At 40.8% G+C, this 25548-nt stretch overlaps 1 protein-coding gene across 2 annotated transcripts in view; it reads right to left on the reverse strand.

Annotated features, from left to right (window-relative positions):
- The window catches only part of LOC116444705 (bifunctional heparan sulfate N-deacetylase/N-sulfotransferase 3), a 106950-nt gene that overhangs the window by 27504 nt on the left and 53898 nt on the right, over positions 1–25548 (reverse strand). Inside the window, exons 1-4 of one of the 2 annotated variants that reach the window (XM_032110374.1) lie at positions 25190–25360; positions 17660–18784; positions 960–1047; positions 246–400 (exon numbers count right to left, since the gene is read on the reverse strand). In XM_032110374.1, the coding sequence (XP_031966265.1) occupies positions 246–400; positions 960–1047; positions 17660–18640 (1224 nt within the window). In that variant the 5' untranslated portion in view covers positions 18641–18784; positions 25190–25360. Of the gene's footprint in view, positions 1–245; positions 401–959; positions 1048–17659; positions 18785–25189; positions 25361–25548 lie in introns of those variants that run through there. The other variant, XM_032110375.1, reaches the window with a different exon arrangement.

The following is a 25548-nucleotide window of genomic DNA, read 5'->3' on the forward strand; positions in this document are numbered from 1 at the left end:
TCAAAACAAATTTACATAAAGATCCAAAGGGAATATGTAAGACGTTATTGGATGTCACTGCAGAAATGCATCTTTGAAAATGGCACGCTTACCTAGCCCTAACAGGCAGTGGTTTCACGAAGTCATTTGATACCTTTCAATGGAGTAATTTTTCTTTCAGAAACTTTATTTTTTTTTCCTAATCCAAACAGAATAATGGTTTCTGAGTACCTAAATTAAATAAAAAATGCAAAAATATAACTCACTAAGGCAAATTTTTTGTTGAGGATCATCTGCTCCACCAGTGAGGACTCATTGTGGAAGAGGTGTGGCTGCATGTGACTCCACATGTGGGGAAACCACCAGAACTCATCCACAGATCTCAGCAGCAGGTCATCGCCCTCATCCTCCTCCTCAGTCCCTGCAGAGGGGAGAAGAAGAAAAAAAATATTCCAGAAGTAGTCTCTACTTTTATTATATTTTCACAAATGTTGGAAAACGTAAGAATGATATTAACATAATAAATTGTGACCACTTAAAATACTGCCTGCTGAGGCACTGGTGACAAAATGGGACAGTCAGGACCACTTTGCCAGCCCACATCCTATTTAATACCCTCTCTTTTACCTCTCCCTACTTCTACAGTGGTTTAAGTAAAAAATTATTTTAAGGGATAATATATATTGCTATATTTCTACAGTAGACATGAAACAATCACAAGGATGAACTGTGGTAGCTCAACAGATCCCTCAGTGAAATCAATACAAAATTTTATGTGATTGGTGGAACTTACCATTCAAAAACAGATTGAAAGGAACTAAATTTTAACAGAAGGGGGGGGGGGCATTTAATCTGCTCCATACCAGAAACCTATGCAGGAGCACAGCATACTAAGGCCCTTAGATTCTGTAATTCCTACTTGTCCTCACACTATACACAACACCATCAAAATCAAAGTGATTTAAGCATTTCATTCTTACCTGTGTGGTAAAATTTCCCTGAAAATCCCAGGTTGAAAGTAAAATTTGTAATTTGGGCTCTCAAAAGATTCTGAGTGTCAAGCAGGGCCTGAAAAAGAAACAACCCACCATATAAACACACCTGTAGAAAACACAACCCGACACAGAAATTTAATATAACAATATAAATATTTTTATAGTTATGCGTCTTTTCAATTGGTTTTGCTATTTAAAAACAGCTCTTTATGTAAGACAGAGCAGTACAGATATTTTTATTAGCATACAAAGATTAAAGACCGCATGAAAACTCCATCATTTTCCTCATGAAGATGACCAGCTATCAAATACTGGGTTACTCCCTGAATCATGAGATAGGAAAACAAAGGCACACACAGAGAAAAAACCTCCCACTGGCCACTCAGTAAACCTGGGCCACAGCCAGGAATGAATTTCAGATCTCTTGTGCCCCCCAGCACTGCTCCATTCACAAGGGTGAAGAGCAACTGTTAGAATTACATTTCTGTACATCAGCTCAAGTACATCCAAAGCAATCCAGTCATGTTTCAAAATCATGGGCAATGCAAAAAGAAAAATCTAGAGAGACAGCAAGGAGTTAAATCAATCCTATTCCACATCAAAGAACTGGATCCCAGATTCCCCCAAATTCTGACTCATTTCTCACATAGTGAGCACACTGACTGTCAGCATCTGTGTACTTGCACTAAAGTAGTACAAACAAAAAAACCAGCATGGAGGAAGAAGGGGGAAAGCATTATTCATCAGGTACAGCTTTGCTCTTTGGTTTCAATATGCTCTTCTTGATTTGTTACTCCTAAGACTTATGTATTACATTCAGGAGTTATCTCCCAGACTCCTACACCCTGCTTTTCTCTCGTTCAGTTTTTCAGGTGTAACGTAGAAACCCAGCTTTCCAAACTTTGCAAAGCAAGAACAAAACAGACAAGCAAAGGTCATCAAAAAGTCTTCCAAGTCAACATACAGTAATAGCACAATGATTGTAATAAAGTGGTTGAAAGCACTGCTATTGTCAGAGAAGAGTAACTGGGTTATGAAGGCGGAATGTATTTTAAAAGCACAAAAAAGATCAAAATGACTGGATATTTTCAAAGCTTGAAAGGTCTAGCAAGCTCCCTACTCTTGAAACGCAATGACAACTTGGTGCCTTGAAAAATATGAGCCAGTAATTTTAATTAGTTCCCCTGGATGTTTTCATTATATAAGTAATTTGCCTCCAATTATATGCCAATGACAACAAAATGCTAAGAAGCCAAGACCAGTTTAGGTATCAGGCAGAGGACACTCAACTTACAAGTCCTTAAAATATGCCCCATTTTACAGATTGAGGCAATATCCACCTTATTAGAGCACATAAGCTCTTCTTCAGGTCTTTCCCAGGGCTCACCTGGTAAAGATCATCTTCTTTCACTGCAAAGCCTGAAAACTGTCCTGTGAACAAGAGACATTCTAAAGAAATGAGCAAAATGAAGCACAGAATGGAGATAATTGAAAACAAGCTCCAGACTTATGAAGTGGAATATGAAGTGAAAAATCTTGCAATGCTGTAACGAAGGCTTTTGCATAGGCCGCAAGTGCAAAGATCTCTGAGGAGGCTTCTTATTCTAATGAAAAGCAGCAAATCTGCACAGGATTTATATGAAAACCAACCATGAGCTGCTCAGAACCTATTCACTGAAATGATTTTATCTCTGTATGGTTAAAAAGGTAGGAGTCAATTAATGCAGCTGTTCCCTTCTCGTGCTAAGGGCACGCGTTGTTGAGGAGAGGGGATCCTGAGCACAGCCTGACAGTGAGGTGGCACGAAGGGCTGCTCGCTTCTTTCCCTCCACATGAAGAGCTGTGAGCATTTTTTGAGGTGAAGGGTTTATCCTGTACCTTTCTAACACCTTCCTAGCTTTTCATCTCCAGTCTGGTCTCAGCAGGATGGAAAACCAGAATGGCACACAGGCTTTTAAGACGGAGGAGGGAGAAAGGTGGCAAGAGGCCCATGACATTTCTGTAACAATGCAACACAGAGTTTACTTCTTCCCTGGGAATTAATTTTGCCAGTGTGGTTCCCACCTTCTCGCATTGTGTTGGGAATATATCAGCTAATTCCAAGCGTGTACCTGCTCTGCCTGCAAAGAGGGAGGCCACAGACCTGCTGTGAACCACTTTGGGTACAGACAAGACGAGCTAACATTTGAGTTGTCGTGCCTGTGATTATTTTCTGGGCGACTTGACATTTTACTCGTATTTCAGGTTCTAAAAACAAAATGTTAAAACTCATGAAAAATATATAGTAGCAGATGGCAAGGCCTATTACTGTGAGTTTCCATCAGAAAGACAGAAAGAGAGAAAAGTAGGGGGATGAAAAGCCTGAAATTTCATTTCTACATGCTGTTTTGTAAGCTGAGGGTAAACTGCTGGTATTTTCTAGATATTTTATGATTGTTTGTGAACAGCCCCTCTGGGTATCTGTATGAGATGTTACATAAATACACCAGTGCTGAAGACTGTATTTTAAAACCATTTAGTCAAGTCTTCATATGCTTACATTATACATGTTACATTTCTGCTGGTACTATAAGGAAAACAAATCATTGGCTGCATAATCTCTAACATATACGTAGCTCCAACGGCGTACTTTCTTTTGAACTTTTCCTAAGCTCACAGACTAGTTTAGGAAACTCCTAGTGCCACAAATCAAATCTGAGTATTCCATACATGATGAAAGACCCCTTTCTTCACTAACAGTAAAAATAAAAATCTCAGAAAAAGGCCCTGTTACAATCCAAGGAATAGACAGAAGTTATCCCGACAGCAAAAAAACAGATTTTCTCATCTCACAAACAGGACCCAGGCATGGACAGATGACATGGGCTGTCAAAAGCTTTTGTTCAAGTAAATCAGCTGAAAAGCCAAGGATAAAACTCCTATATTCAAACCTGCTTCCCACTTCCATAGCCAGGAAGCCATCCTGCCTTCTGCCCTCAAATATCCCAACATGATTTCACTTTAGAGTCTGGCATAGAGAAGCTACAAGTGTCAGCCTTTCTCCAGCAAACAGACAGTTGTAATTTCTTCAGCATCAACAAAAATATTCTGACCCAAATGCCTTGACTGATCAAAGGAATAAATCAAGATTGCCTTGTTGAACTCCGGTTCACCAAAGAGGAACGACGCCTTCTTTGTGCAGTCACACCAACGTATTTATGACTGTTTTCCTGCTCAAAAGCTGCTAAAGAACTGAGGCACTTGAAAAGAGAAATAGTTCAACTTGCTGTTAATTCTACTTGTAATCACGTACATTTCAACTAAATTGGCAAGCAGACAGACAGAGCCTCACAGTGCTGCAGCATTAACATCTTACACTTCACATCAGTACCGGCTTTCATGTCAGAAACAAAAGCAAGGGCAGCTTCGTCATTTTCCAAAAAGCCTTTCTCCTCCTCCTCCTATTTTTGGGAAGCAGTACTCATCTCTCAACTCTTGCTTGCTTAACTATTTTACTGTCTGACAACACTATCAAAGGAGCCATTAAATTAGGAATTATTTTGCTTTTGAGGAAAATTTCTAATGTTGTGTTGGCTCTTCAATAAAGGCAAGGACGTCCTGAAAAGGAAGGACAAGTTAGTAGAAAGTGCAGTGTGAAAGCACCCAAGTTAAGCACAGCAAGCCCCTCCATGGGAGCTCTTATGCAGAAGCAATTTTAATTTTTCTATATTGTATTTCCTCTTTTGTCCAACCCCTGCAAGAGACGGAAGAAACAGAACTAGAGCCATTTCAACTTCTGAGTGGAGTTCTTGCTGTAGAGAGGTTTAATGAGCTGGAACTGATGTGATGTCCTTTTACTCTGCACTTTTTGGGATATCACTTTGCCTTTCCATGCTCTGGGAGTGCTGCATCAGAAGCTGCTGTGCAGGTACACACTGACCACCCGCCTCCCTCAACCTCCCCCTCCTGCAGAACCGGGGGCGTTGGGAAGCAGCATGACAAGCAGGAACAGAAGACGGCCTCAGTGAAGGGCCAGCCCAAGTGTCTGGGAATCAGTATTTTATTGGACTGTTTTGCTTCTGAGGAAAAATGATTCCTTCATGATAAATTATGTATTTTGGAACATCATTAAAATGCAATGCCTACTCTTTCTGGATTTCCAAGATTAGCAATTTGACACCCGTTACCTGTGACACCCATAAACATTTAATCTACGCAGGAGAAAGAATAATTGCTTTGGATATAGGGGCATACCTGAAAAAAACATTTTGTCTAGCCTTCAAACAAAGGACAAGAAAGCTTAATTTGTCTTTATGCACTCTCTTAGCAGAGCTGACACAGAGAGGGCAAGAGAAAAAACAAAGAAAACCTTCAGCTTTTTCTGCAAAGTGTTTTGCTGGCAGAAAACAGGTAACCCAATTTTCTGTCGAAGTGTCAATAAAGTATCAGGCTGAAGCCCAGTTATGTGCTCCTTAAGTTTTTCAGTGTCCAATAGAAGAAAAAGGTTCAGGAGCCCCAACTTCATCTTATGTTGTCCAAACTAGGTATCTGAATCTGAGGTCCAGTAAAGAATCCTAAAAATATAAAGAGTCACTTCAGAAAACATTGCTCATATGATTTCAATCAAAAGTTTTATCATCAGGACACACTGTTTTAAATGTCACTGGGTCTTCCTTTAGAGTTGTTTTTTTTATCACATACAATAATGATCTTGATGATGGTGCAATTACATATTTTCAAGTAATTAGGCTCTTTCATCTAAGTAAATAATTTGTACACCCAAGAGATTTAAGAAATATTTCTAACTTCCTTCACCAACTTCTCACTTCTTGGAGGCTGAGGTAGCAGCTAATGAGAATTGAGCTAATTATGGCAAGGTAACATGAAGGCTATAAATACTTGGTGCCAATAGTACTTAATAAAGCAAAGCAATTAGCATGCTGTTTTCATGATTCTGTCTGAAAATCTGCATTATTAGCTCTTAATTAAACTGTACTTAGATGAAAGAGGTTACTATTACTAAACAGCTAAATGATCTTGTTATTTTGCAGTTGGCAGAAATAAATTACTGCATTTCTCTTAATTAAAGGTCAAAAAAATCCCAGGTCAGTTGAAACAGAACTAATAAAACACTCTACTGCTACCTACTTTTCCTTGGATTTTGGTCAGACAGGATTCAATAGAAATCTTGTCAGTCACATTTTTACCTAACACTTCACCTGCTTATGTAACCCCAAGTATTAAGAGATGAGGTCTCAGAGTGAAACCAAAGTAGCTCTAAATTGCATTTAGAATCTCCATATTCATAAGTTCTTGTGATCTGGTGATGGTCAGCACAGAGGGAATGTGAGGTTTGTTAGCCCCAGTGGAAGCATTCCAGTAGCTGAGCTGCAGTCACACACAGCCCCACAGCTGCCTCAGCTCTGAGCACGACAGGCCATCCCTCAGATGCTGTTCCAGGTCACTTCTGGGCCACTCTGCTATGCCTGCTTAGTCTGGCTTGTCTCCATTGCATCCCACCAGCAGCAGATAAATTCTAAGGGTTGTTCATTGATTCGTGGTGACACTTGCCTGGCTCCCAAGAAATGTTAGGCATTACACCTCTGCACCCTTCATTAGACAGCCCACACTTCTACAGCTTCACATCCTGTCTGGAAGGGTGCAGAGTGTTCTGTCACAGATAACACAGTGGCATGGCTGTTCCGTCTAACGGGGCATGTATTTTATAGTCACCCAGCTCAGAAAGGACAGAGGTTACGATCCGAGCTCCTGGCTCCACATTCATTATCAACAGCACATTTGCTCCTTATTTAATGCTTCCTCACACGCCAGCTCCAGCTGTAGCTCCTGCTGCAGCCAGCAGGCAGATCTGGCTGCAAGACAAGGGGGGCTGCGGCGCATCCTGATCCCTGAGCTGGGCCCTCTCACCCTGCCACTGGCAGTGTGCGGCTCTGCACAGCCCTGCACGCTGGAAATACCTGCAAGGCTCAACTCTGGAAGAAGGGCAAGGCCTCATCTCTGAGCAGCAGAGAGCTCGGGGCTCAGCTGATGTGCAGGCAGCTGCAGCTGGGGCACGGCACTGGCTCTGGGCTGAGGAGCTTGTCCGTGGCCATGTGACTCTGCCCAAAACACTGATGTTTTTAGAGGTGCAATTTCAGGTCTACTTATACACCACGGCTTGTGTACAAAAGATGACATTCTGTAAAACCTAGTTTACCACAAATTTGATTCCCAAACTGCTATTCCCAAGGTGCAACAGCCTGCAGCTCCTTTCATGCTGCTGCCTAGGACCTGCTCTCCGCATCAGGTCTCCAAAGCACCCCCTCCCTTCCCTTCCCGCTCTGCCCCACACGCCCTATCCAGATAAGAAAGGAATAGTAACCTCATTCCAACTCCCTGCCAAAGGCAGGAACACCTTTCACTAGACCAGGTTGCTCCAACCTGGCCTTGAACACTTCAAAGGGGGGAGACTGCCACAGCTTCTCTGGACAGCCTGTAGCAGTGCCTCACCACCCTCACTGTAAAAAACCCTCCTTCCTGGTGTCCAATATAAATCTACCCTCTTTCAATTTAATTCCTGGACTGACAGAGGCAAACAGGGAAGTTAAAAAAAAATTCAATTTCTTTAGGTAATGAAAGTAAAAATGTGGTGTCAGTGCTACATATATCAAATTCCAAGAGTGTGAATACAGCCTTCTGGAAAAACTTCAGCCTTATTCTTATTTTCAGTGCCAATATTCTCTGGACCTCAAAGCTTGAGCCTGGACAAACTAAGACCCATCTGCTCCCAAAATGCCTACAAGGTTGTGCTTCCTGCTCAGAAAAAAATTTAAATAAACAAGATTTCGAAGTCTGGTCTATATCATTATCTAAATGATCAGAGCTCAAGAGCGGGTCAAATTTATCTATTTTTCCAGCGCACACAAAATTCAAAGCATTTAAATTTGGGCAGTGTTTTCCCACAGAGTAACACTGGCCACAATTACAACACAAATCTGTTACATGATTACAGAAAAACTCAACCCCACAGACTAAGGTATAACAAGCTACTACTTAGTAGTACTTTGAAAGAAGCATTGGAGACTACAAGCTGTGTCTAAAATGCTGATACCAATCAAAGAGAAACACCTTGGGGTTTGTTCCCCTCTCAGCTGATACTTCCCCTGGCCCAAGTAAGACTAAAGCACAGTATTTGTGTTAATGCTGAGTTTCACATACCAGAGAACAAAGAAAGTGCAAATGAATGAAGACTCAAAGCCTGTAATCTAGATAAAAACCAAAATAAACTGGTTGCTCTCCCTGCTTAGAAAAGCACAAAGAAATTACCGCATCACTGGCATATTAAATAAAGATTACTCCACGGGCTGGGCAATGTGCCAATGTCACAGTCCATTCACAAATGCTTCTTAGGTGTTGTTTTTTTTTTTTTCCTAATAGAGCCAAAGAAATTCCTCTGCTTCTCCTAACACTCTATCTGAATAAAAATAGCTATCTACCTCTGTCCCTATGTTTCGGGCGAGCTGAGGAAAACTAAAGCTCTTTTTCTATGTTTCACCTTTACTGACAGAAAAAAAAAAATCTTTAACCAAAACCCTTTCATTTTCTCCCTCTGTCTGAAAGCTCCAGGTAAGACACAGCTGGGAATTCAGTCTGCAGCTTGCTCACCAGCCAAGGGTCACAAGTTATGGATTTTTCCTTCTCTTTACGAGTAGTTCTAAAGTTGCTGAATGAAATTCCCCAGCTACATCAGCATTGGTATCAAAGAAATTACAAAAAAAACCCCAAGAGAAAGTTTCCACAAAATAACAGATATAACTCTTTTCTCAAGCCATACTTTCGTGATTATATATAGACAACACAGAAATTACAAAAAACTTATTTCAAGTGAGTAAGAACTTTGACAGTTTAATTGGCTCCCACAAAGCATCAAGTCTAAGGGATATAACTGAGCAGAAATCCCGATGACTCTAGTGAAAAAGGGGGGGGGAAATGATTTTTTTTTGGAAGTGTTAATACACACCTTACCTGTTTTCCTGAGTACCTGCATTTCTAAAAGACAAGCTTATAAAAATCAGGTGTGCCCAGATAAACATCCCAGCTGCCAAAGTCTACACTTGCAGCCTCAAACCAAAATGCAGGATTCCAGCTGAGCTCTGCATTTGATTTACTGTAAGAGATTGAGAACATATCTTAATACAAATCTCCTACCAGTATTACATTCCTTCCAATAGCATATTTCATACTCTTTTGCCAAATCTGATTTTTAAAGACTTACATAATCCTTTTACTTCCTTTTCGATATTAGCCTCTATTCTGCGGCTTTTATTGGCTATTCAGCCTACACTTAAATATGCCTGTGCCTTACATTAAATATTTTTATCCATCCTCACTGTTTATACCCTGCAGACATCTGCAGCCTATGGCTTTCTGCTTTGGTCATCATTACTTACCGAATTCTTTAGTTTTAATTTTTTCACATTTTGCTCAGATATTACCTCACTATTCTGGTATCTCTAAGCACTCTCCAAATATTTCTAATCAAGTTGCGCAGAACTGAGTACAATACTCTAGAAACCTCCTCAGTCAGTAAGATACACTTCACTGATGTAAAATATTTTTCATAGTCTGTTTGGATTTAAAACCAGTTTACATTACAAACTGAGATACATTTTAGTATTCACTGATGTAAAATATTTTTCATAGTCTGTCTGGATTTAAAACCAGTTTACATTACAAACTGAGATACATTTTAGTATTCACCTTGTTTTAAGATATCCTCAGGATGACCATTTTCAACATTTCTATTACCTTTAACAATGGCAGTGGGAAAGGACAAGGGATAAGAGGAACATCTCGCAGCGTAAAATAACATTTTTTATATAAATGCAAAATTGATTTTCAGCCTCCTTTTGAGTGCGATTAGCATTCTATCAAAGACAACTCTGAGGTATCTTTAGCTCAAGTCCACTTAAGATGGAAAAGACACTTGGCTTACTCCCAGAATTGTTAACACTAAAGGGCAAGTAAATGGGAGCTTGAGGAAGAGCTGTGGCTTATTAGTTCCACAAAAATGCAACCAGTGCTCCCAAACCAAACCTGTCACCTCTGCACAGCGTGGCAGGGCCTTTGTCGCGTGGATTTACTGACTTGGGTTGGAATAACTGTGGGGAGACTTCCTCTGCACAGTTGCAGACTTTTTTGTTTGTCCTCTCCACTATTTCTATTTTCAAATGGATTACAGTATAATTTTTGCAATATAAAATGGTTTTAAATTTAATTTATTACTTATCTCAGATATGAAGCTACATTTTAAGGAGCAACACTAACTCATCTCCAGGACTGCAAAGTCACTCCTAAAGAGTAACTACTTTAAAAAATTGGTCGTAAGGTTTTTATGGTCTGTGCACAGAAAAAGAAACTGAAATTAGAAATAGACAGGCAATTGTTATTCCATGAGGGGCTACACATAAACTGGAAACCAACAGCTTTTCCTTTACTTGGTTTTGTAAGCATAATCACCAAGAATCAGTTATGTCACTGCACTGACCTTCCAGACCAGACAGGAGAAGAAAGGACACTTCCCATGCTGCTGTACTGTAAAAGAAACAAATGAATGAAGAGTCCCGCTTCCACTCTCATTTTTCTCTTCTTGCCAGACTGAGCCCTCTTGATGTGACTGAAGAGCGGGAAGGAGGAAGGCTCACTTTTGGTATTATGTTTTACAGTTAATGGCTTTGAATTCTAGATCTGTCTGCAGTTTGGTTTTTATTTGTTGGGTGTGAAAATTTTATTCAGTTCTGTTAGCAGGAGGAAGTGGATGGCTAACTTGCCACCTGGAAAAGCCCAGAATAAATCTTGCAGCAGCCCCTCCCTCGTACGCTGATGATGAATCTGTGCAGCTCTGTGGGAAGCTGTATTGCATTATTATTGTTTGTATTACTGAGGTGCTTGCTGAACAAAAGGAGCCTCTGACCAAGAGAACTTGCAATCCAAGGAAAGAGAGGGACTGACAATAGGAGCTTTTGTTTTCATGGCCAGATGGATCGACCCAAACACGGCAGAGTTTAGGTTATGCTGACAACATTCAAAGTGTGCAGAATCACATGCATTTTTTATCATACCCATGCAAATACCCACCTACATTCCTAAAGTGTATACTTTTTAGTAGACAGAGGAAGATAGAGCTTGCTAACCATGTGGCTGTGAACCAAAAATTATCTCAGTGCAAGCTGGCACACTGGGTGGACCTAAGCATTTGTGAGGATTTCTTTGGATGGGAAGCCTTATGCTCAAGAGTCAAGATATCTCTGCATAATAAATTAAGTCAAGGGAAAAAAGCAGGAACAGCATTACCAAATATTCAGTTAGTCCACTTGTCAGGTGAGTGTCATTCCTTACATTTTAAATAAAAGAGCCCTTAAATCACAGAACTCCATTGAGAAAAAGAAGACACCATCGTTACATTAAACCTAAGGATAGTAAAACAAAGTATTCACCACCACAGAGAAATGTGGGGAATTTAGAAATGAAAACAGATTACTCCAATTTTCCGGAAAGATGCAGATGACTGAACTCACAGCGCACATCCCTTACTTGGGAAAGCACCAGCAGATCTACGGAAGCTGTGATTTCCTTACTTTGGTTCTATCCTGAAGACAACCAAGGAAGTGTATAACCAACAGTCACATCTGATGCTGGGGTACAAGAGCTTGAAGCAAATCAACCTCACTGCCCTCAAAGATCTCAAATCTTTGAGGGCAATGAGGCTGATTTACCATGCCAAGATAGGATTTACCATGACAAGAAACAGTTTTTGCAGTCTCTCTGACCACAAAACTCTGCAACTGAAATGCATTTTTCTTCTCTTAGCTCCCTGCCACAGAATTGGTAACAGAAGGAGATGGTGCAATCCTTGAAATATCGCTGTCTCAAGACTTAAGTCTGCATGAAATATTTTTAGGTTTCCATGTACAGCGTCAGAAAATTAAAAACCAAACCAAACAAAAATCCCCATCAGATTCAGTTACTCCAGTATTGCAAAACTAAACAGAGAGAAAAAAATTCCAAAAATTCATTTTCCAAAGAAAACCAAATACAAAATACCTGACAAAACAAATAAGAATTTCAGCAAAAGCAGAACTAACGCAAAACACTGAATTTACAGGAACGAAGGCTGCAATACCAAAACCACATGCACGTTTTTTGCCATCATCCATGGATAAACTGCTAAATTAAACTTAGCACCACGCTTATTCCATGGATTTGGTTGTGTCCAGCTCACACAGGTGCAAAACAGGAAGAAGAGGCCCATAAGGAAGTCCTGGCATTACTCTGGCAGCCCCAGAAGAGTCGTACTCAGAGTAGAGCCAGCTCCTCTGCGGCCCTGTGGCCCCTCTGCAGTCCTCCTGCTCTGGGGAAGCATTTTTATCCTGCTTTCCATTTCAAACATCAGTGAGATTTTAACAAAAAGATCTGGGCTCTATTGAGCAGCAGTTGTATCAATCTTACTAGACTAAAATTCACAGAGGTTGGCACATAAGCCAAATGGCTTTTAGAAGTTAGATGTTATGGTGGCTGACTGGTAGAGCCTACTGTACGCTGGCAGCAGCCCATAAATATGTAAGACAATTTTTATAACTAGTTTTAAAGTTGTATTTTAGTTCTGAAATCTAATTCTAATTCTCTACTGTCTCAGAGTGTGTGACATTCCACACTACTACAGCTGACACAATACGCTCAAGTAAATCAGTCTTCCTAGGGCATCAGACAGCTACAGAGGCACCCCAGAGAGTAATATTCCTTTTCCTTGACACTTCTGAAGAACTGAACACACTTTTTACCTGCTATTTCCAACAAGTCAATATGAAATACCTTAGAAGCTTCAGGCCAAATTAAGAAAGAATGTATGTACACACACAGCAGATATATTCCACAATGGAATACTGGTATTATGGCTAATGATTTAGCACGACAGAAGTTCATAATCATTAATTTCTTATGTAATTTGAAGATGTGATCTAAAAGATTTTTTGAATCTCCCCAAAGGAAAGATTCATGGCTCAGTGCAACCAAACAGCTGTGAGTATCTCTGGTGGTTCTGCAGCTGACACATTCAATGACACATCTGTCATTTCTTTTCTGATAACCTTCTACATGATCCTACAGATAAAGAAGCAATTAACTTAGAGAATTAGACTTCTTCCTGTGACAGGGGCCATCCTTTGTCTTGACAGTTCAGGCTTTCTGCACCTTTTAGCCCTTCTGCCTTAACAAAATTTATATATAAAATTCTCTTCTGAGGCAAATATTTAGGTCATTCCTATGCAAGAAAAACTCAGCAGCCCCATGACTGGATTTTTAAAATTTATAGCCAAGTGATCTGCTTTGCCTTGGGAAGTTCTGGTTTCTTTCCATGTATGCTGCACAGGGTGAAAAGACACTTAATGGGTTTTAAACAACTGCAATAATTTAAGAAGTGCTGACTAATGTGGATGAATTTAATATAGGGAATAAACAATTAGCTCTTAGTGGAGAAATCTATTAAACAGAACCATATTAAACAAAAGGTTAGGCCACCAGTGTTACTAAGAAAGTAAGAAGTGACAGCATTGGCTATGGAAAATGGAAGAGGACTGATCTGACCAAATACAAATGTTTATACTTGATCTTAGTCACTCTGAAAACAGTTTATAAACACCAGTCACACGCTTTTAAGGTGCAATTCACTTAACCAGTGCCTGCCTGAAGATGAGCTCTTTTTCTATGTTTATGTCTACTGTGGGAAGTTAGAGGAGTAGCTCCATTAGAGGTGTCTGCCTTATAAACCTCAACACCCAGGCAAGATGAGAGACTGTGTAAATGATGGAGACTGAAGTGCTATGAATCGATTCCTTTTGGCTAAACCCTCTCCATTACCAGAACAATGTTAGGCACAGAAGATGCACAGAGAGTGCAGCTCTTTCTTTTCTCCAGCTCTCCAATGATTAATGCTGGAAGGCTGCAGCCGGAATCTTGTACTGCCCACTGCAATGCACGTATACACTGACAGATGCATTGCCCAAGCACTCCCAAACCAGAATGATAAACAAAGATCTACTGTCCCCCTCCAGTAATGGATATGGTTAATATGAAGCTTTTTCCTTGGCAATTACAAAGAATAACTACAAGTGTAGAAAAGGTTAGGTTTACCTGAAGAAAGAGAAGAGAACCCCATCTTGACTTCAGTACAAAGTGTCTCTTTTGGAAAGCACACAAAGGACCAGACAGTCAAGAGGAGCTCGCACAGCTACTTATTAGGGAAAAATAATTTGGCAGTGTTCTAATTTTTCACTTGGAGAAATTGATTAACTCTCAAGGAACTACAGAAAGTGCATGTATTGGGGAAATAAAGGGAAAGGTAGATGGCCTAGACCACCAGCACTGAACAAACTGTCATCAGGAAAAAAAAAAATCACACTTAATTTCCCCCCTTTTATCATCTGCTTCTCCCTTGAAAAATCTCACGCTTTATAGTAATAAAAATTTCACAAAGAGTAACTGTAGCAAAAAGAGATGTTAAATTAGTAGACTGTCAGCCAGGGCAATCATGGTCTATTAAGATAAAATTGCGCCGTGGATATCTAGATAGATTACTCTCTGTATGTCCATTTAAATGAATTATTTGCACTGCACAGGCTCTTAAGTCTTTCTAAAAGACATGAGGAAAATAAAATATAATATTGTCACAGCATAATGGTCCCTCCTGCCTGACAGACAACAGGAGAGAAAAAACTTACTAAAATATGAATGTTGAGTTTGTTATTACCAAGCTTATTTTCAAAGTGGGAGGCAATTAGACCATGGAAACATTCTCTTCCATTATTTCTATTATACCAGAGGAAGATAAAGTAAACAAATATGAAGATGGATGGTTATTGTTGATGCACAGTGACAGCCACTCAGTATCTTACATGGAAGAACTATTTTCTATCAGCCTAGACGTTACACAGAGACGGGCAAATCTGCAACACGTACTCTAAAAATCTGAACCACTGTTTCAAGTAGCTCGGGTCCTTTTTTTTTTAATTGAAGAAGCTGTGGTGAAACTAGAATAAACTTAATCTGTTGTTTAACAAAACAAAGCATTTACAGGAGTATTTAGGTTGATACACTATGTTTGTAAAAGATTTTCAGAAGGGCTCTTTATACTTGCGCTCCTGACACTAAAGGTACTCAAGCTGAAGTACCACCACTTTGCCTCCTCTTTTTAGAGGTACAGAAGACACTCATTTTAGAGGGCCTGCTTTTAATTTGACCTCTTCTGAGGTCAATATATAATACTGATAAAAAATGACCATTAAACCTTGTAATAGCAATTTTCGAAGTGCTCAACTCCACTTGACACACTGTAAAGGAGAGGGAAGTTAAGCCTGAATGAGTTAAGCCTCCAAATATTAACTATTCTGGCCACTTTGCAAATCTACTTAAGGTATCTAAAGAAGAAGTTCCTTTGAAACCACAATCTTACATGCAGTCAGAATCTCCCTCCTTGGAGACAGTCAAAAGGCACCTGGCCATGATCCAGCTTGAGCAGGGGATTTGGACCAGATGACCACCTGATTTTTGCTACTGGTTGTGCATTAACCTTCCAGCTTCTGAACTCGGTCCTACCCACACAGCATCAGAACCAACCCTAAAGGTCTTCTGGCTGTTGGGAGGTTCCTTAAGGTTGAGACTGATTTGCATTGATAGAATACAGATAGAAACATTCACCCTACTCTCCTCCAGCTCACAGCTCTACCAGACGTGAGTATATCCAGAGAATATTAACTAGGAGACATGTCAAACAAAATTAAACCATAGGAGAGCATCCTGCTCAATTCCATATTGCCCATATTTAAAATGTAAGCTTAGTGGAAATGAGCTAATCTTGAGCACTGAAATTATACAAAGTCTACATTTAGAACCTCTTTTCACACTCGCAGCACCCAATTCTCCGTCACAGTCACTGCAGCAGAACTCAGTAAAACTCCTGTTTAATGAGATGTCATTTATCTGCAAATACACTTTACAATAATGTATTTCCAACTACTGCAAATTGACTTTGTTTCATTCCTTCCACATGTCATGGTGCCACAGAGGATAACTCCTTTGATATTAATAGTAATGAAGATACATTGCATCTGACAGCCCTAACAACATGTTTAATACACCATTTTAACTATAAGTAGATGAAGAATCAGAAGGGAACACTTTTTTCAGATACCATTGTTTCAGAACACAGATCTGTACAAATGAAATTATGTTACTTAAAAGTTATTTCCACTTGGATATTACTTCTATTTAATATGACAGTTCTATTTTGGGAAGATTACTTTCTGACATACTGCAAATTATTTTCCCCAAACGATACGGTTTATCCTTCTGTATCTGCTGTAATCAAATTTGTCTCAATAGTCTCCTGTTTCTGGTATGTAACTCTGGCAATTAAACATCCTAACTTATGTTAAAATCACAATCCTAAGGTGTCACTTGCAAAGAGAAACAATACAAAACATGCTGTCTCCAACTGCTATTGTACAACACGGCGATGAATTTATTCAGGCTCCATTTCACCCACTTTGTTACCAGAAAGTGCTGCTTCTGCACAACAACGCAGGTTCTGCCAGTGATGTTGGTCAGATCTGACTTTTTTCCTGCCATCTGACTTTGCATTTAGGAGATTCTCCAAGCATGCTCACTCACCTAACTCAAACACTGCCATCGTGTTCTCCACAGGAAAACCATTTGTTGAGTTTCACCTTAATTTCTGCTCTCTCCCATGCAATTTGTTTGCCTAAGGAAAACACCTACTTAACAAGGAGGCAAATCTCATTTATAATTGCATGTACAGAGCATGTTTTGGAAAAGAGTGTATGCTGCAAATTCATGGGAAATTTAAGTTTAGCTGCGGGGTCAAACCTTTTCTTTAATGAAGCACTGTATGCAGAGTTACAGTAGCTTGACAAATACATTAACACTGAAAAAACCCCCAAAAATTTAGTTAAAAATGAAACAAAAATAACCCACTGCATGCAGCGCTGCCCTTGTCTTTGCTTCTTGCAGTTCCTCATTCCATTAACAAAGTTCTAACAAAACATTCTCCCTTATTTTTAGCACAAACAGGGCAACAACCATCATGTTACAGATTTTTACCTTCCGGACCAAATTGAGAAAGGGGACCTCCAGCTACCTGCTTTGGGACACTCCCCACAAAAAGCAAGGAAGAAATAATGTTGTTACTGCTACTGACCAACAACTATCACCTCACTTGAACAGCACAACAGAGTAGAAAAGAACCTCCAGGAATGCACAACTCCAAATGTTAAAATGGAAGCTGTCAAGTCCTTTAGTGACAGAATGAGCTTTTAAGACCAATATTAACACCAACCTTCCTTGCAAGCAAGTGCCATAAAACAGAGATGAGAGAGGTGAAATGCTGCAAGCAACTCCTGACATCCAAACCTATTTCAAACAGCCAATAACCCAGTTCACTCTTCAAATTTATGCTGACATTTACTGTTGCTCACCACATTTACCTCCCGCTTGTAAGACTCTCAACATGTGCACTAAATATGAACAGCTCCCGGGTCCAGCCCTGAAGTTCCAACTACGAAAAACTATTCACACTTGCAGATAAAAAACCCCCACTTTGCTGTAATGACCATTAGTTTGTGCACATACTTTACCTGTACATCGTTGGTGTTCATCCTTGTTCCCTCCTTGCCAACGAAGATATCATCTATGTCAACCAGAATGTACCTATTCAAGGACAGTGAGAGCTTCTTTCCAGAGAGGAAAGAGATGGCATCTATGAAAATCAGCTTGTGCAGCCAAAAATTCAAGTTATTTCCGAAAAGGACTCGTTGAATCCCATCGTGGAGCCCCAGGTCATGAATTACCGTGGCATAGAGAGCACTTACAGCAGCAGGTGGAGAAATGTTTTCTGGTGTCTTTACTTTTGCAAATATCACTGGTTGATAAGCTGTGTGATTAATCTGGAAAACAGCCCAGTCATTTCCAAGCAAGGGCCCTTTCTCAAGCTTAGAAGATTTAGTTACATGAAGCAGTGGGGAATGAGGGTTAATGCAACAGTCCTTAATACCCAGATTGCTGTGGACATGGAAAGGAAAACCCTTCAACTGAAAGCTCTGCAAGCCGTTCTCATTGCCTTTGTGAAATCCAATCATGCCTACACCATATTCTGTACAGTACTTATCTAGAAGGCCTCTGCTCCAAGAGTCCATATTCACATACTTTAGAATATTTTCATATACTATGAGAGCATATTTGCCTTTGTTTTTGTCTATAAGCACTGGGAGGTCACCTTTCCCAGATGCAATCTCAATGTGAAACTGAAACCTGCTAGATTCCAGAATGGTTATTATATCTTGGCCTAACGTTGAGTACTGGCTTTCCACAAACACCAGCACTACAAGTTCTGTCCTCAGGGGATCAATTGGCTTCGTGGTCTTCATCTCCATCAGCTTGTATGGCAACAGTTGAGGATCACCACATTCCACTTCTGAAGAGGTTTCAGGAAGTTCATTTTCCTGTTTGTAGCCATTATACAAGTAGTAGGCCGAAATAACTATGCTCACCATACAAAAAGTGGCCAGCAAAATTACTGTTCTTTGAAAATGTCTGTGAAGTTTCAGGATAAAACTCATGGTGTTTACTTGCCTTAGATAGCTCTCAACAGCAGCATGAAAAACAAACAGATTCTCAACAACTTGTTCCAGTCCTCTGAAATATTTATGTCACCATTGCAGCACACACATCTATCTTCCACAGAGCTTTACCGAAGGTATAGTCTAGAAGAAAAGAAAATCAGAGACTTAATTGAGGCAATTGTGAAATATCATCCACTTAAACTAATGGGGAGAAAAGAAATCACTGCCAGCCAGAGGTTTGGGGACCAACAGCTCAAAATTTTGCAATATTGTATTTCTTCCTGCTCCCAACTAGTTACCACATGCATTTCAAGGTCTCTAAATCTCACAGGCTCCTCAACTCAGTGGGTCAAATAAAGTAGGGTACACACCAGAGGCACTGAAAAGCAAGACATAAAAGCTAAGAATTTACTATGTTTTAGAAATTCTTTTTACCCAAAGATAAAAGTTAACTCCAAGTAGACAACTGCTAACAACTCAAATATTGAAGAAAATTTATAACCTTCTTCCTTCTGCCCCTAAAAAGCTGGGGGAACATGATTAAACAAATTCTATCTTGTATTAGTTTTTCAAAGAACCAAGGAGGAGTTCTTAACAAAACAGGCACATCTTAACTGTTGTATAAACATATACTAATATTCTCTGTATTGTATCTACTATAGGAGTGTTTTTAAAGCAAAACTTCCTTCCTACAACATTACAGGAAAACAAAGCATTTTACTGGATTGTGTAGTTTTGCAAATTGTTAGAAGCACTTCGCATGTCTTTGCATTAAAAAAACCCCACAGAATAATCAAGCTCTTAAACTTGAAAAGAGAAAGTAATAAATCAAAAGCTAAACTTAACAGGCACACCACCTAAGGATACACTTATGCTCTATCTTGTACTTAAGGAAAGAGTAATTTTTCAAGCCAGCAGTACAACTACTGTCAAAACTCCCTAGTAAAACAACTGGATGGTGTGACAAGCATAAAATAACGATCATAATTCATAACCAAAGGTTCAAAGCAGATTTTGAAAAATGTTAAGCGTGTGAAAATCTAGAACACGCCATTGTAACTGCAGTGTAGTATGCACCCAGGCCCATCTGGAAATGGGATTAGGATAAGGTACCTGTGTGGCATTAACATGGTCATTTCCCAAATGAGAGCTTAATCCTTCCATACGTGGTTGTTTGTTTGTTTTTTTTTATCCTACATTGTAAGCAAATTTGTCTTTCACTTCAGGTTTTCAAAAAAGCTAAAAATTATGATGTACTTAATGGGACCTGTGTAATGTCCACAAATTTAATTAAATCCCGAAGACAGATCTTCCTAGCGCCATGATGAGCATAAAGTAAAAATAAATGAGAAAAATCAGATGAGGGGAAAAAGAAACTACAAGGCATCCTATTCATCAAAATCGCAAAATTCAGCATGAAGAGCAGGTGTATGTGAGCTGTCTCATTCATAGTTAAGATTCACAGCAAGATTCCTGCTGTCTGCAGAGATTCTACTCTCCTCACCTTCTACTCACAGATACCTGTTTATCAACCCCTTCTCTTCTGGAAGGACTTACACACAGCCTTGAACCTTACCTGCAGCTGCACAAGGTCCGGCTCAAAGTTTTTAGGTAGGAGACCTGCCTTTCACCCAGGCTCACTAATCAGTGTTAGACAAAAAAAACATAACCCCCAGCTTCCCGGTTTCTAGAGGCATATATCTGGAAAGAAATTAAAGAATGCATAAAGACCTGTGAAAGTACCTTTAGAAGAACTCAAAGAACATTCCTAAGTATTGAAATGTCCAACCCTTGCTGCACTAGCTCCAAGAGTATCAGTCTAGATGGCATATTTCATATGGTAACAAGTCAGGTGACAAAGAGAAGCTCCATCCTGAATGAGTAACACCAGAGAGAGGTTTCCAGACAGATGATTTTTCATTACACACACGAAGGGTTCTCTTCATTTTGCATTTCCAATTCAGCTGCCTGAATGCCAAGAAACACATAATTTTAGTGCCTAAAATTAACACTGACTGCATTCTGTAGAAAAGCTGTACATACACCTCCTTCTTGTTGATAACCACAGACCTGGCTGGTCTAGATATGAAAAAAATGAGAATTGACACCGACCTAAGCTCATAGCAAGGAAGGGCTGATGAGACAGAGCTGTTTGAACTGGGTATTAGAGAATGGTTGCAACCCAAGAAACATTTGCAGCAAGGACACGGTTCCTAACGCCACTCCATAGAGACAAAAATCCGGAGCCAGCCCAGAAACCTGTTTTCCTCAAGAAAAGCCCCGTCACTGTACCCTCAGCTCCTAATTGCAGGTACCCCCTGGGGCTGCAGAGTGCAGCTGTAAGGAGGAGTGGCTGGAAATGCCAAGACAGATGTGAGGTTTGACTGTGAGGAATGAGGAATTCTCTGAGACACAGCAGGACACAGCCAGACTTGGCACACTCCCTGCTGAAGACAGTGAGGAGATGGAACAGAGCAAGGCACAAGTTTTAAATGCACACTCTCTTGTATCAGCTTGATGTTATGTAATTTTCACTTGCTTAAGGACTGGTTTGTACGGCAGGAGTTCAAAACAACATAGAAAGAAGAAAACAAAAACCATGAAGAGAACACACATTTTATAGTAACAACACAGTCTCAAAGCCTTGACAAGGTACAGCTGCTTTCCTCGAGGGACAGCAGCATTTCCCCCTGAGCAACAGGACTTGCTGGATATTCCAGTGATGTATTACAGCACCATGCTAAAATAACTCATAATGCACCCCCCCTTGACAGTGACATCTTTGGGATGCACCACACACCACGCACTGTGGGATCTATGGAGGCCATGACAGTGACCTTTATCACATCTTTAGACCTGGATTCAGGGAAAATGGTCCTTGCTTCCTATCACTTCCTACAGTAAAACCAGACAAAAGGTGTAATTCAGAATGCACCTACAGTGAGTAAGCTGTGAGAAGCAGCATTTCAGAAGAGGACAGTACTTGCAGAGTCTTACTTTCATGACAAAGAAAGGAGAAGTCATGATAGCTTGAACATCAATAAAAAATACCCAAGTATAAGAAAAAGGCTTACAGAAAAGAAAAAAGACTCTAGAAAGTCTTCACAAGAGTACAAGCTTGTTAGTATTGTTTCAGTGAAAAAACATGAAAAAGACCCACAGATGACATGAGCAGTCTCAGCTCTTTGGTTTCAACAGTCATGTGGAGTTCAGTGACAGGGGGATATGGTCCCACCTGTTATCTCAGTGCACCTGAAAACAGGTGTCAGATATGATATGAATCCAAGGCTCCATAAAGGTGCTGCTGAAATAAATTTTACCTATTAAATAATTTGTATGGTATTTTTCCATGGTTTGAAGCAATAAAATCTGTTTGGTTTTTTATCTAGAACCTTACTGTTTTAGAAGAACCCACATTTGAGCTCCTACAACCTGCATTTGATCTAATCTGCATTTTCATGCCACCATCTTAAAATTCAGACCAGAACCTTTTACCTTTGCTGTTCAAAGTAGGAGGTATCAAAATGCTCCCTTTAAGATGAAAATTAGCATCTTTGAATATTCAGAATTTGGTTTTTAACTTACAGACTCACTACGGAGGAGAAGATCCTGCTGAGAGAAAGCTGAGTCATGGAAGCAAGTTTTGCATTATGAACATGGACAGCAAGACTCAGTGTTCTTCCTGTCTACTGTAGAAGTGATTTCTGCAGCCCAGGACTAGTTCACATAAAAATCTTGTTGGTACAGGAAGGAAATATCACCTTATTAAGCAGAAGAGTTACCATTATGAGCAGCACTGCTGGGCAGTCGCAATTACAGGCATCTGAAGGCAACCAGCATGAAACACATGCATTTGAACAGAGTTCTTCAACTTGGATTGGTTTGGGAGTTTACAATTTGTTCTCCTTGTTCTGTCTTGGTTATTTTTAATTCACTAACAAAGCAGCACCGATGACAGAACAAATACTGTAAGGAACTCCAAAGACCTGAAGCACACCATAAGGAGCCTGGTGAGTTCCTAGCACTTGCAGCTTTCTTTAGTTTGTTGTTTCATTGGTAAGCATAACTGACCAAATTCTTGGCTTCTGTAGATCATTTCAGCATGATAACCCTAATGGAAACTCTTCCAGGAGACAACACTGGCTGGGAATACAGCCTACTAAGTTCTTCACAGGGGTTCTCAATCCAGTAAGAACACATGCTCAAGTAAGAAACTAGGTACCTGCACAGGCACATAAAATTGTGCAGAATTTTATAAAAATCTATTAAAGTTGAATCATGAGTATCAACACAATTTTTAAAACTGCAAGAAACTTTTTTCCGCTGTGTTAAAAACTATCAAGATTAAAGCATTGGGCTAAGCTAAAATATCCATAAATAAGTGAGAAATTGTTCTCAAATCAAATTTTTCAAAACCCCATAAGAAAAATCTGGTTTAGTCTTACTCAGGCCTGTGCTAGGACAACTGTTTACTGTGATCCTTGATTAGAAACAATAAAGTTGGGTCATACTTACATAAAAAAACCATACTGTTAAAGGGTAACAAGAATCCTTTTCATCAAGGACTACTAAAACAGAGCTAGTTCTGGATTGAGTAGTCATCAGTATTATTCAGGTATATTACATTTGTCTGGGGACATATTTTTAATAACTTTCTTCTAATAATCCCCATCACTACATTCTCATTCTGTTCTTTACCAACCTGGATGCTACCACAGTGCTAGTGACATGCTGGTGATATATTACATGAAGGATGAGTTTTAAACGAAGAGCAGATAAAAAGAGAGGCATATTGTTCAGCATATTACTACAGACATTTAAATCTCCACTGATTAAAATGCTACTTCACTGCTTTGAACATAAAGGTCTGCTCTAGCCAGTCGCTATGAAATATGACTTTAGAGGAAGTATTCAGAAGTCGTATTAGTGTTACTAAAACGGGAATCTTTGGATATACAAATGACATGGTAGGAAGCAGCAAAGTGCAACTGAACGCAACCAAACCTGGGATGAAACAGCAGTTCTCAGATTTTTAAATCAATTATGAAAATACCAAAGTAGAGGCCAAACACCGAGTATCCCTACTTACAGCATTATTTTACTGACTAAAGTATTCAAGCAGCAACAGCTCAAACAAGCAAAGCCAGGCTGAAAATGAGACCTTACAACTGCATATTAAAAAGACATTTTCAACTTGTAAAGATGGTGATGTAAGATGTGAACTGTCAAGAGAAGTCTTTGGGACCCTTCAGTATCACATAACAAACCCTGGAATGTGTGAATATTGAAGGACTTACATTCTCTCCCAGCTGCTAAAAAAAAAAAAAAAAAAAAAGGCTTAGGCAGAACAACAATCCTGGTGGATAGAAATTCTTTTCCAAGTCCTTGCAGCAAGCAGTTCTCAGTTTCTATTGTACCTGTGATCTCCTTAGCTCCATGCTGCATTGCCCAATGCAGTACCTAGAGACACTTACAGGACAGGGATTCACGCACTGCACTTTGTCAATAAAAAATATTTATAGAGATTAAATATACAGTATTTTAAAATAGTTTTAAAAAAGGCTTTGAAGACTTAAACAGAACACAGAAGTTTGATTTAGGCTTAAGATTACTACTTTACCTTCATACAATACTTTCTATGGAAAGATCTTAAAGCTCTTGACATCGCGCAATTCTTCTGAGATAAACCCTACTATTTTCCAGCAATTGCAGAAACATCTCTATCTAAACAGTAAATGATTTGCTCAAGGTCTGTGAGATAAATGTCCAGCACACTCTCTGGTCCATGCCCATACCATTACTTCCCCTCTCTTTTCTCCCACAACTGCCAAGTGTAAGGCAGAGTTCACGATGCTTTCTTCCGAGAGACCTGACTGGGGATGCTGACAGTGAGAGAAACCCCACTTCTTCCACTTAGCATTTTATTAATAAGAGAAAACCCCACCACACCAAAACCTGAAGAAATTATCCAGCACATCAGGTAGCGAACTGAATAATATAAAAGTTATCTGCCGTTTCCCGGGGCTTGCAAGGGACAGCTGAACCGAGCAGCAACACACACCAATTTCTGATGGGATCTGGGGAATCCAAGCAGCTATAACTACCTGAAGTTACGAATAATTACCGCACTAGGCTGACTAATTTTGTTCCCCAGCAGATCCATAACAAATTCTCGCAAACACTAGAGGGCAACAGCGTCGCGCAGAACAACTCCGCGAAAGACGGAAAGGGAAAAGCCCAGCCACTGAAGGGCTGGTGCGGGGACCGCGCCAGGCAGATGCTGAGCGCGCCGGGAAACAAGAAAAACAAACGCAAACCCCAAGAAACATGTGAGAACAACCCCGCAAACGCTGCCCCCGCAGCGGGAGCCTCAGCGCCGGGCAGGCGCCCCGTCCCGCCGCGCTCCCGGCCCGGGCGGTGCCCGCAGGGGAGCGGGAGCCTGCGAGCAGCTCGGGCACAACTTTGCCAGGGGCACGGGGCCGGGAGCGCGGAGTTGTGCGGCTTCGCCCCGCCGGGCCCGCGGGCACCGCCCGCCCCGCTCGTTACCTCCAGGCGCGCTCCGCCGACATGTCCCCGCGCGGTGCCCGCAGATCCCGTTGCCTTCTGTGCCCTCCGCAGAGGCTCCTCCGGGAGAGCCGCCAGCACCCGGCGGGCGCGGAGCCGCCCCGGGCGCGGAGGTGCGGCGGGGCTGCCGCCGGGGGTGCAGCACCGCCCGGCAGCCTCGCCGCGCCCTCCCGGAGGAGGAGCCGCGCTCGCCGGCGAGGGGCGGGCGGGGGCTCCGCCGCGCCACCTCCCACATCGCCCGCCCTCCACCGAGGCTCGGCCGGGCCGGGGCTGGCTCCAGCCCTGGGCCCTCAGGCTGCTCCCGCCCTCAGCGACCTGCGGGGTCCGCCCCTCACGGCACC

The sequence above is a fragment of the Corvus moneduloides genome, chromosome 5, assembly GCF_009650955.1.
Source record: "Corvus moneduloides isolate bCorMon1 chromosome 5, bCorMon1.pri, whole genome shotgun sequence".
NCBI classification, from domain to species: Eukaryota; Metazoa; Chordata; class Aves; order Passeriformes; family Corvidae; genus Corvus; species Corvus moneduloides.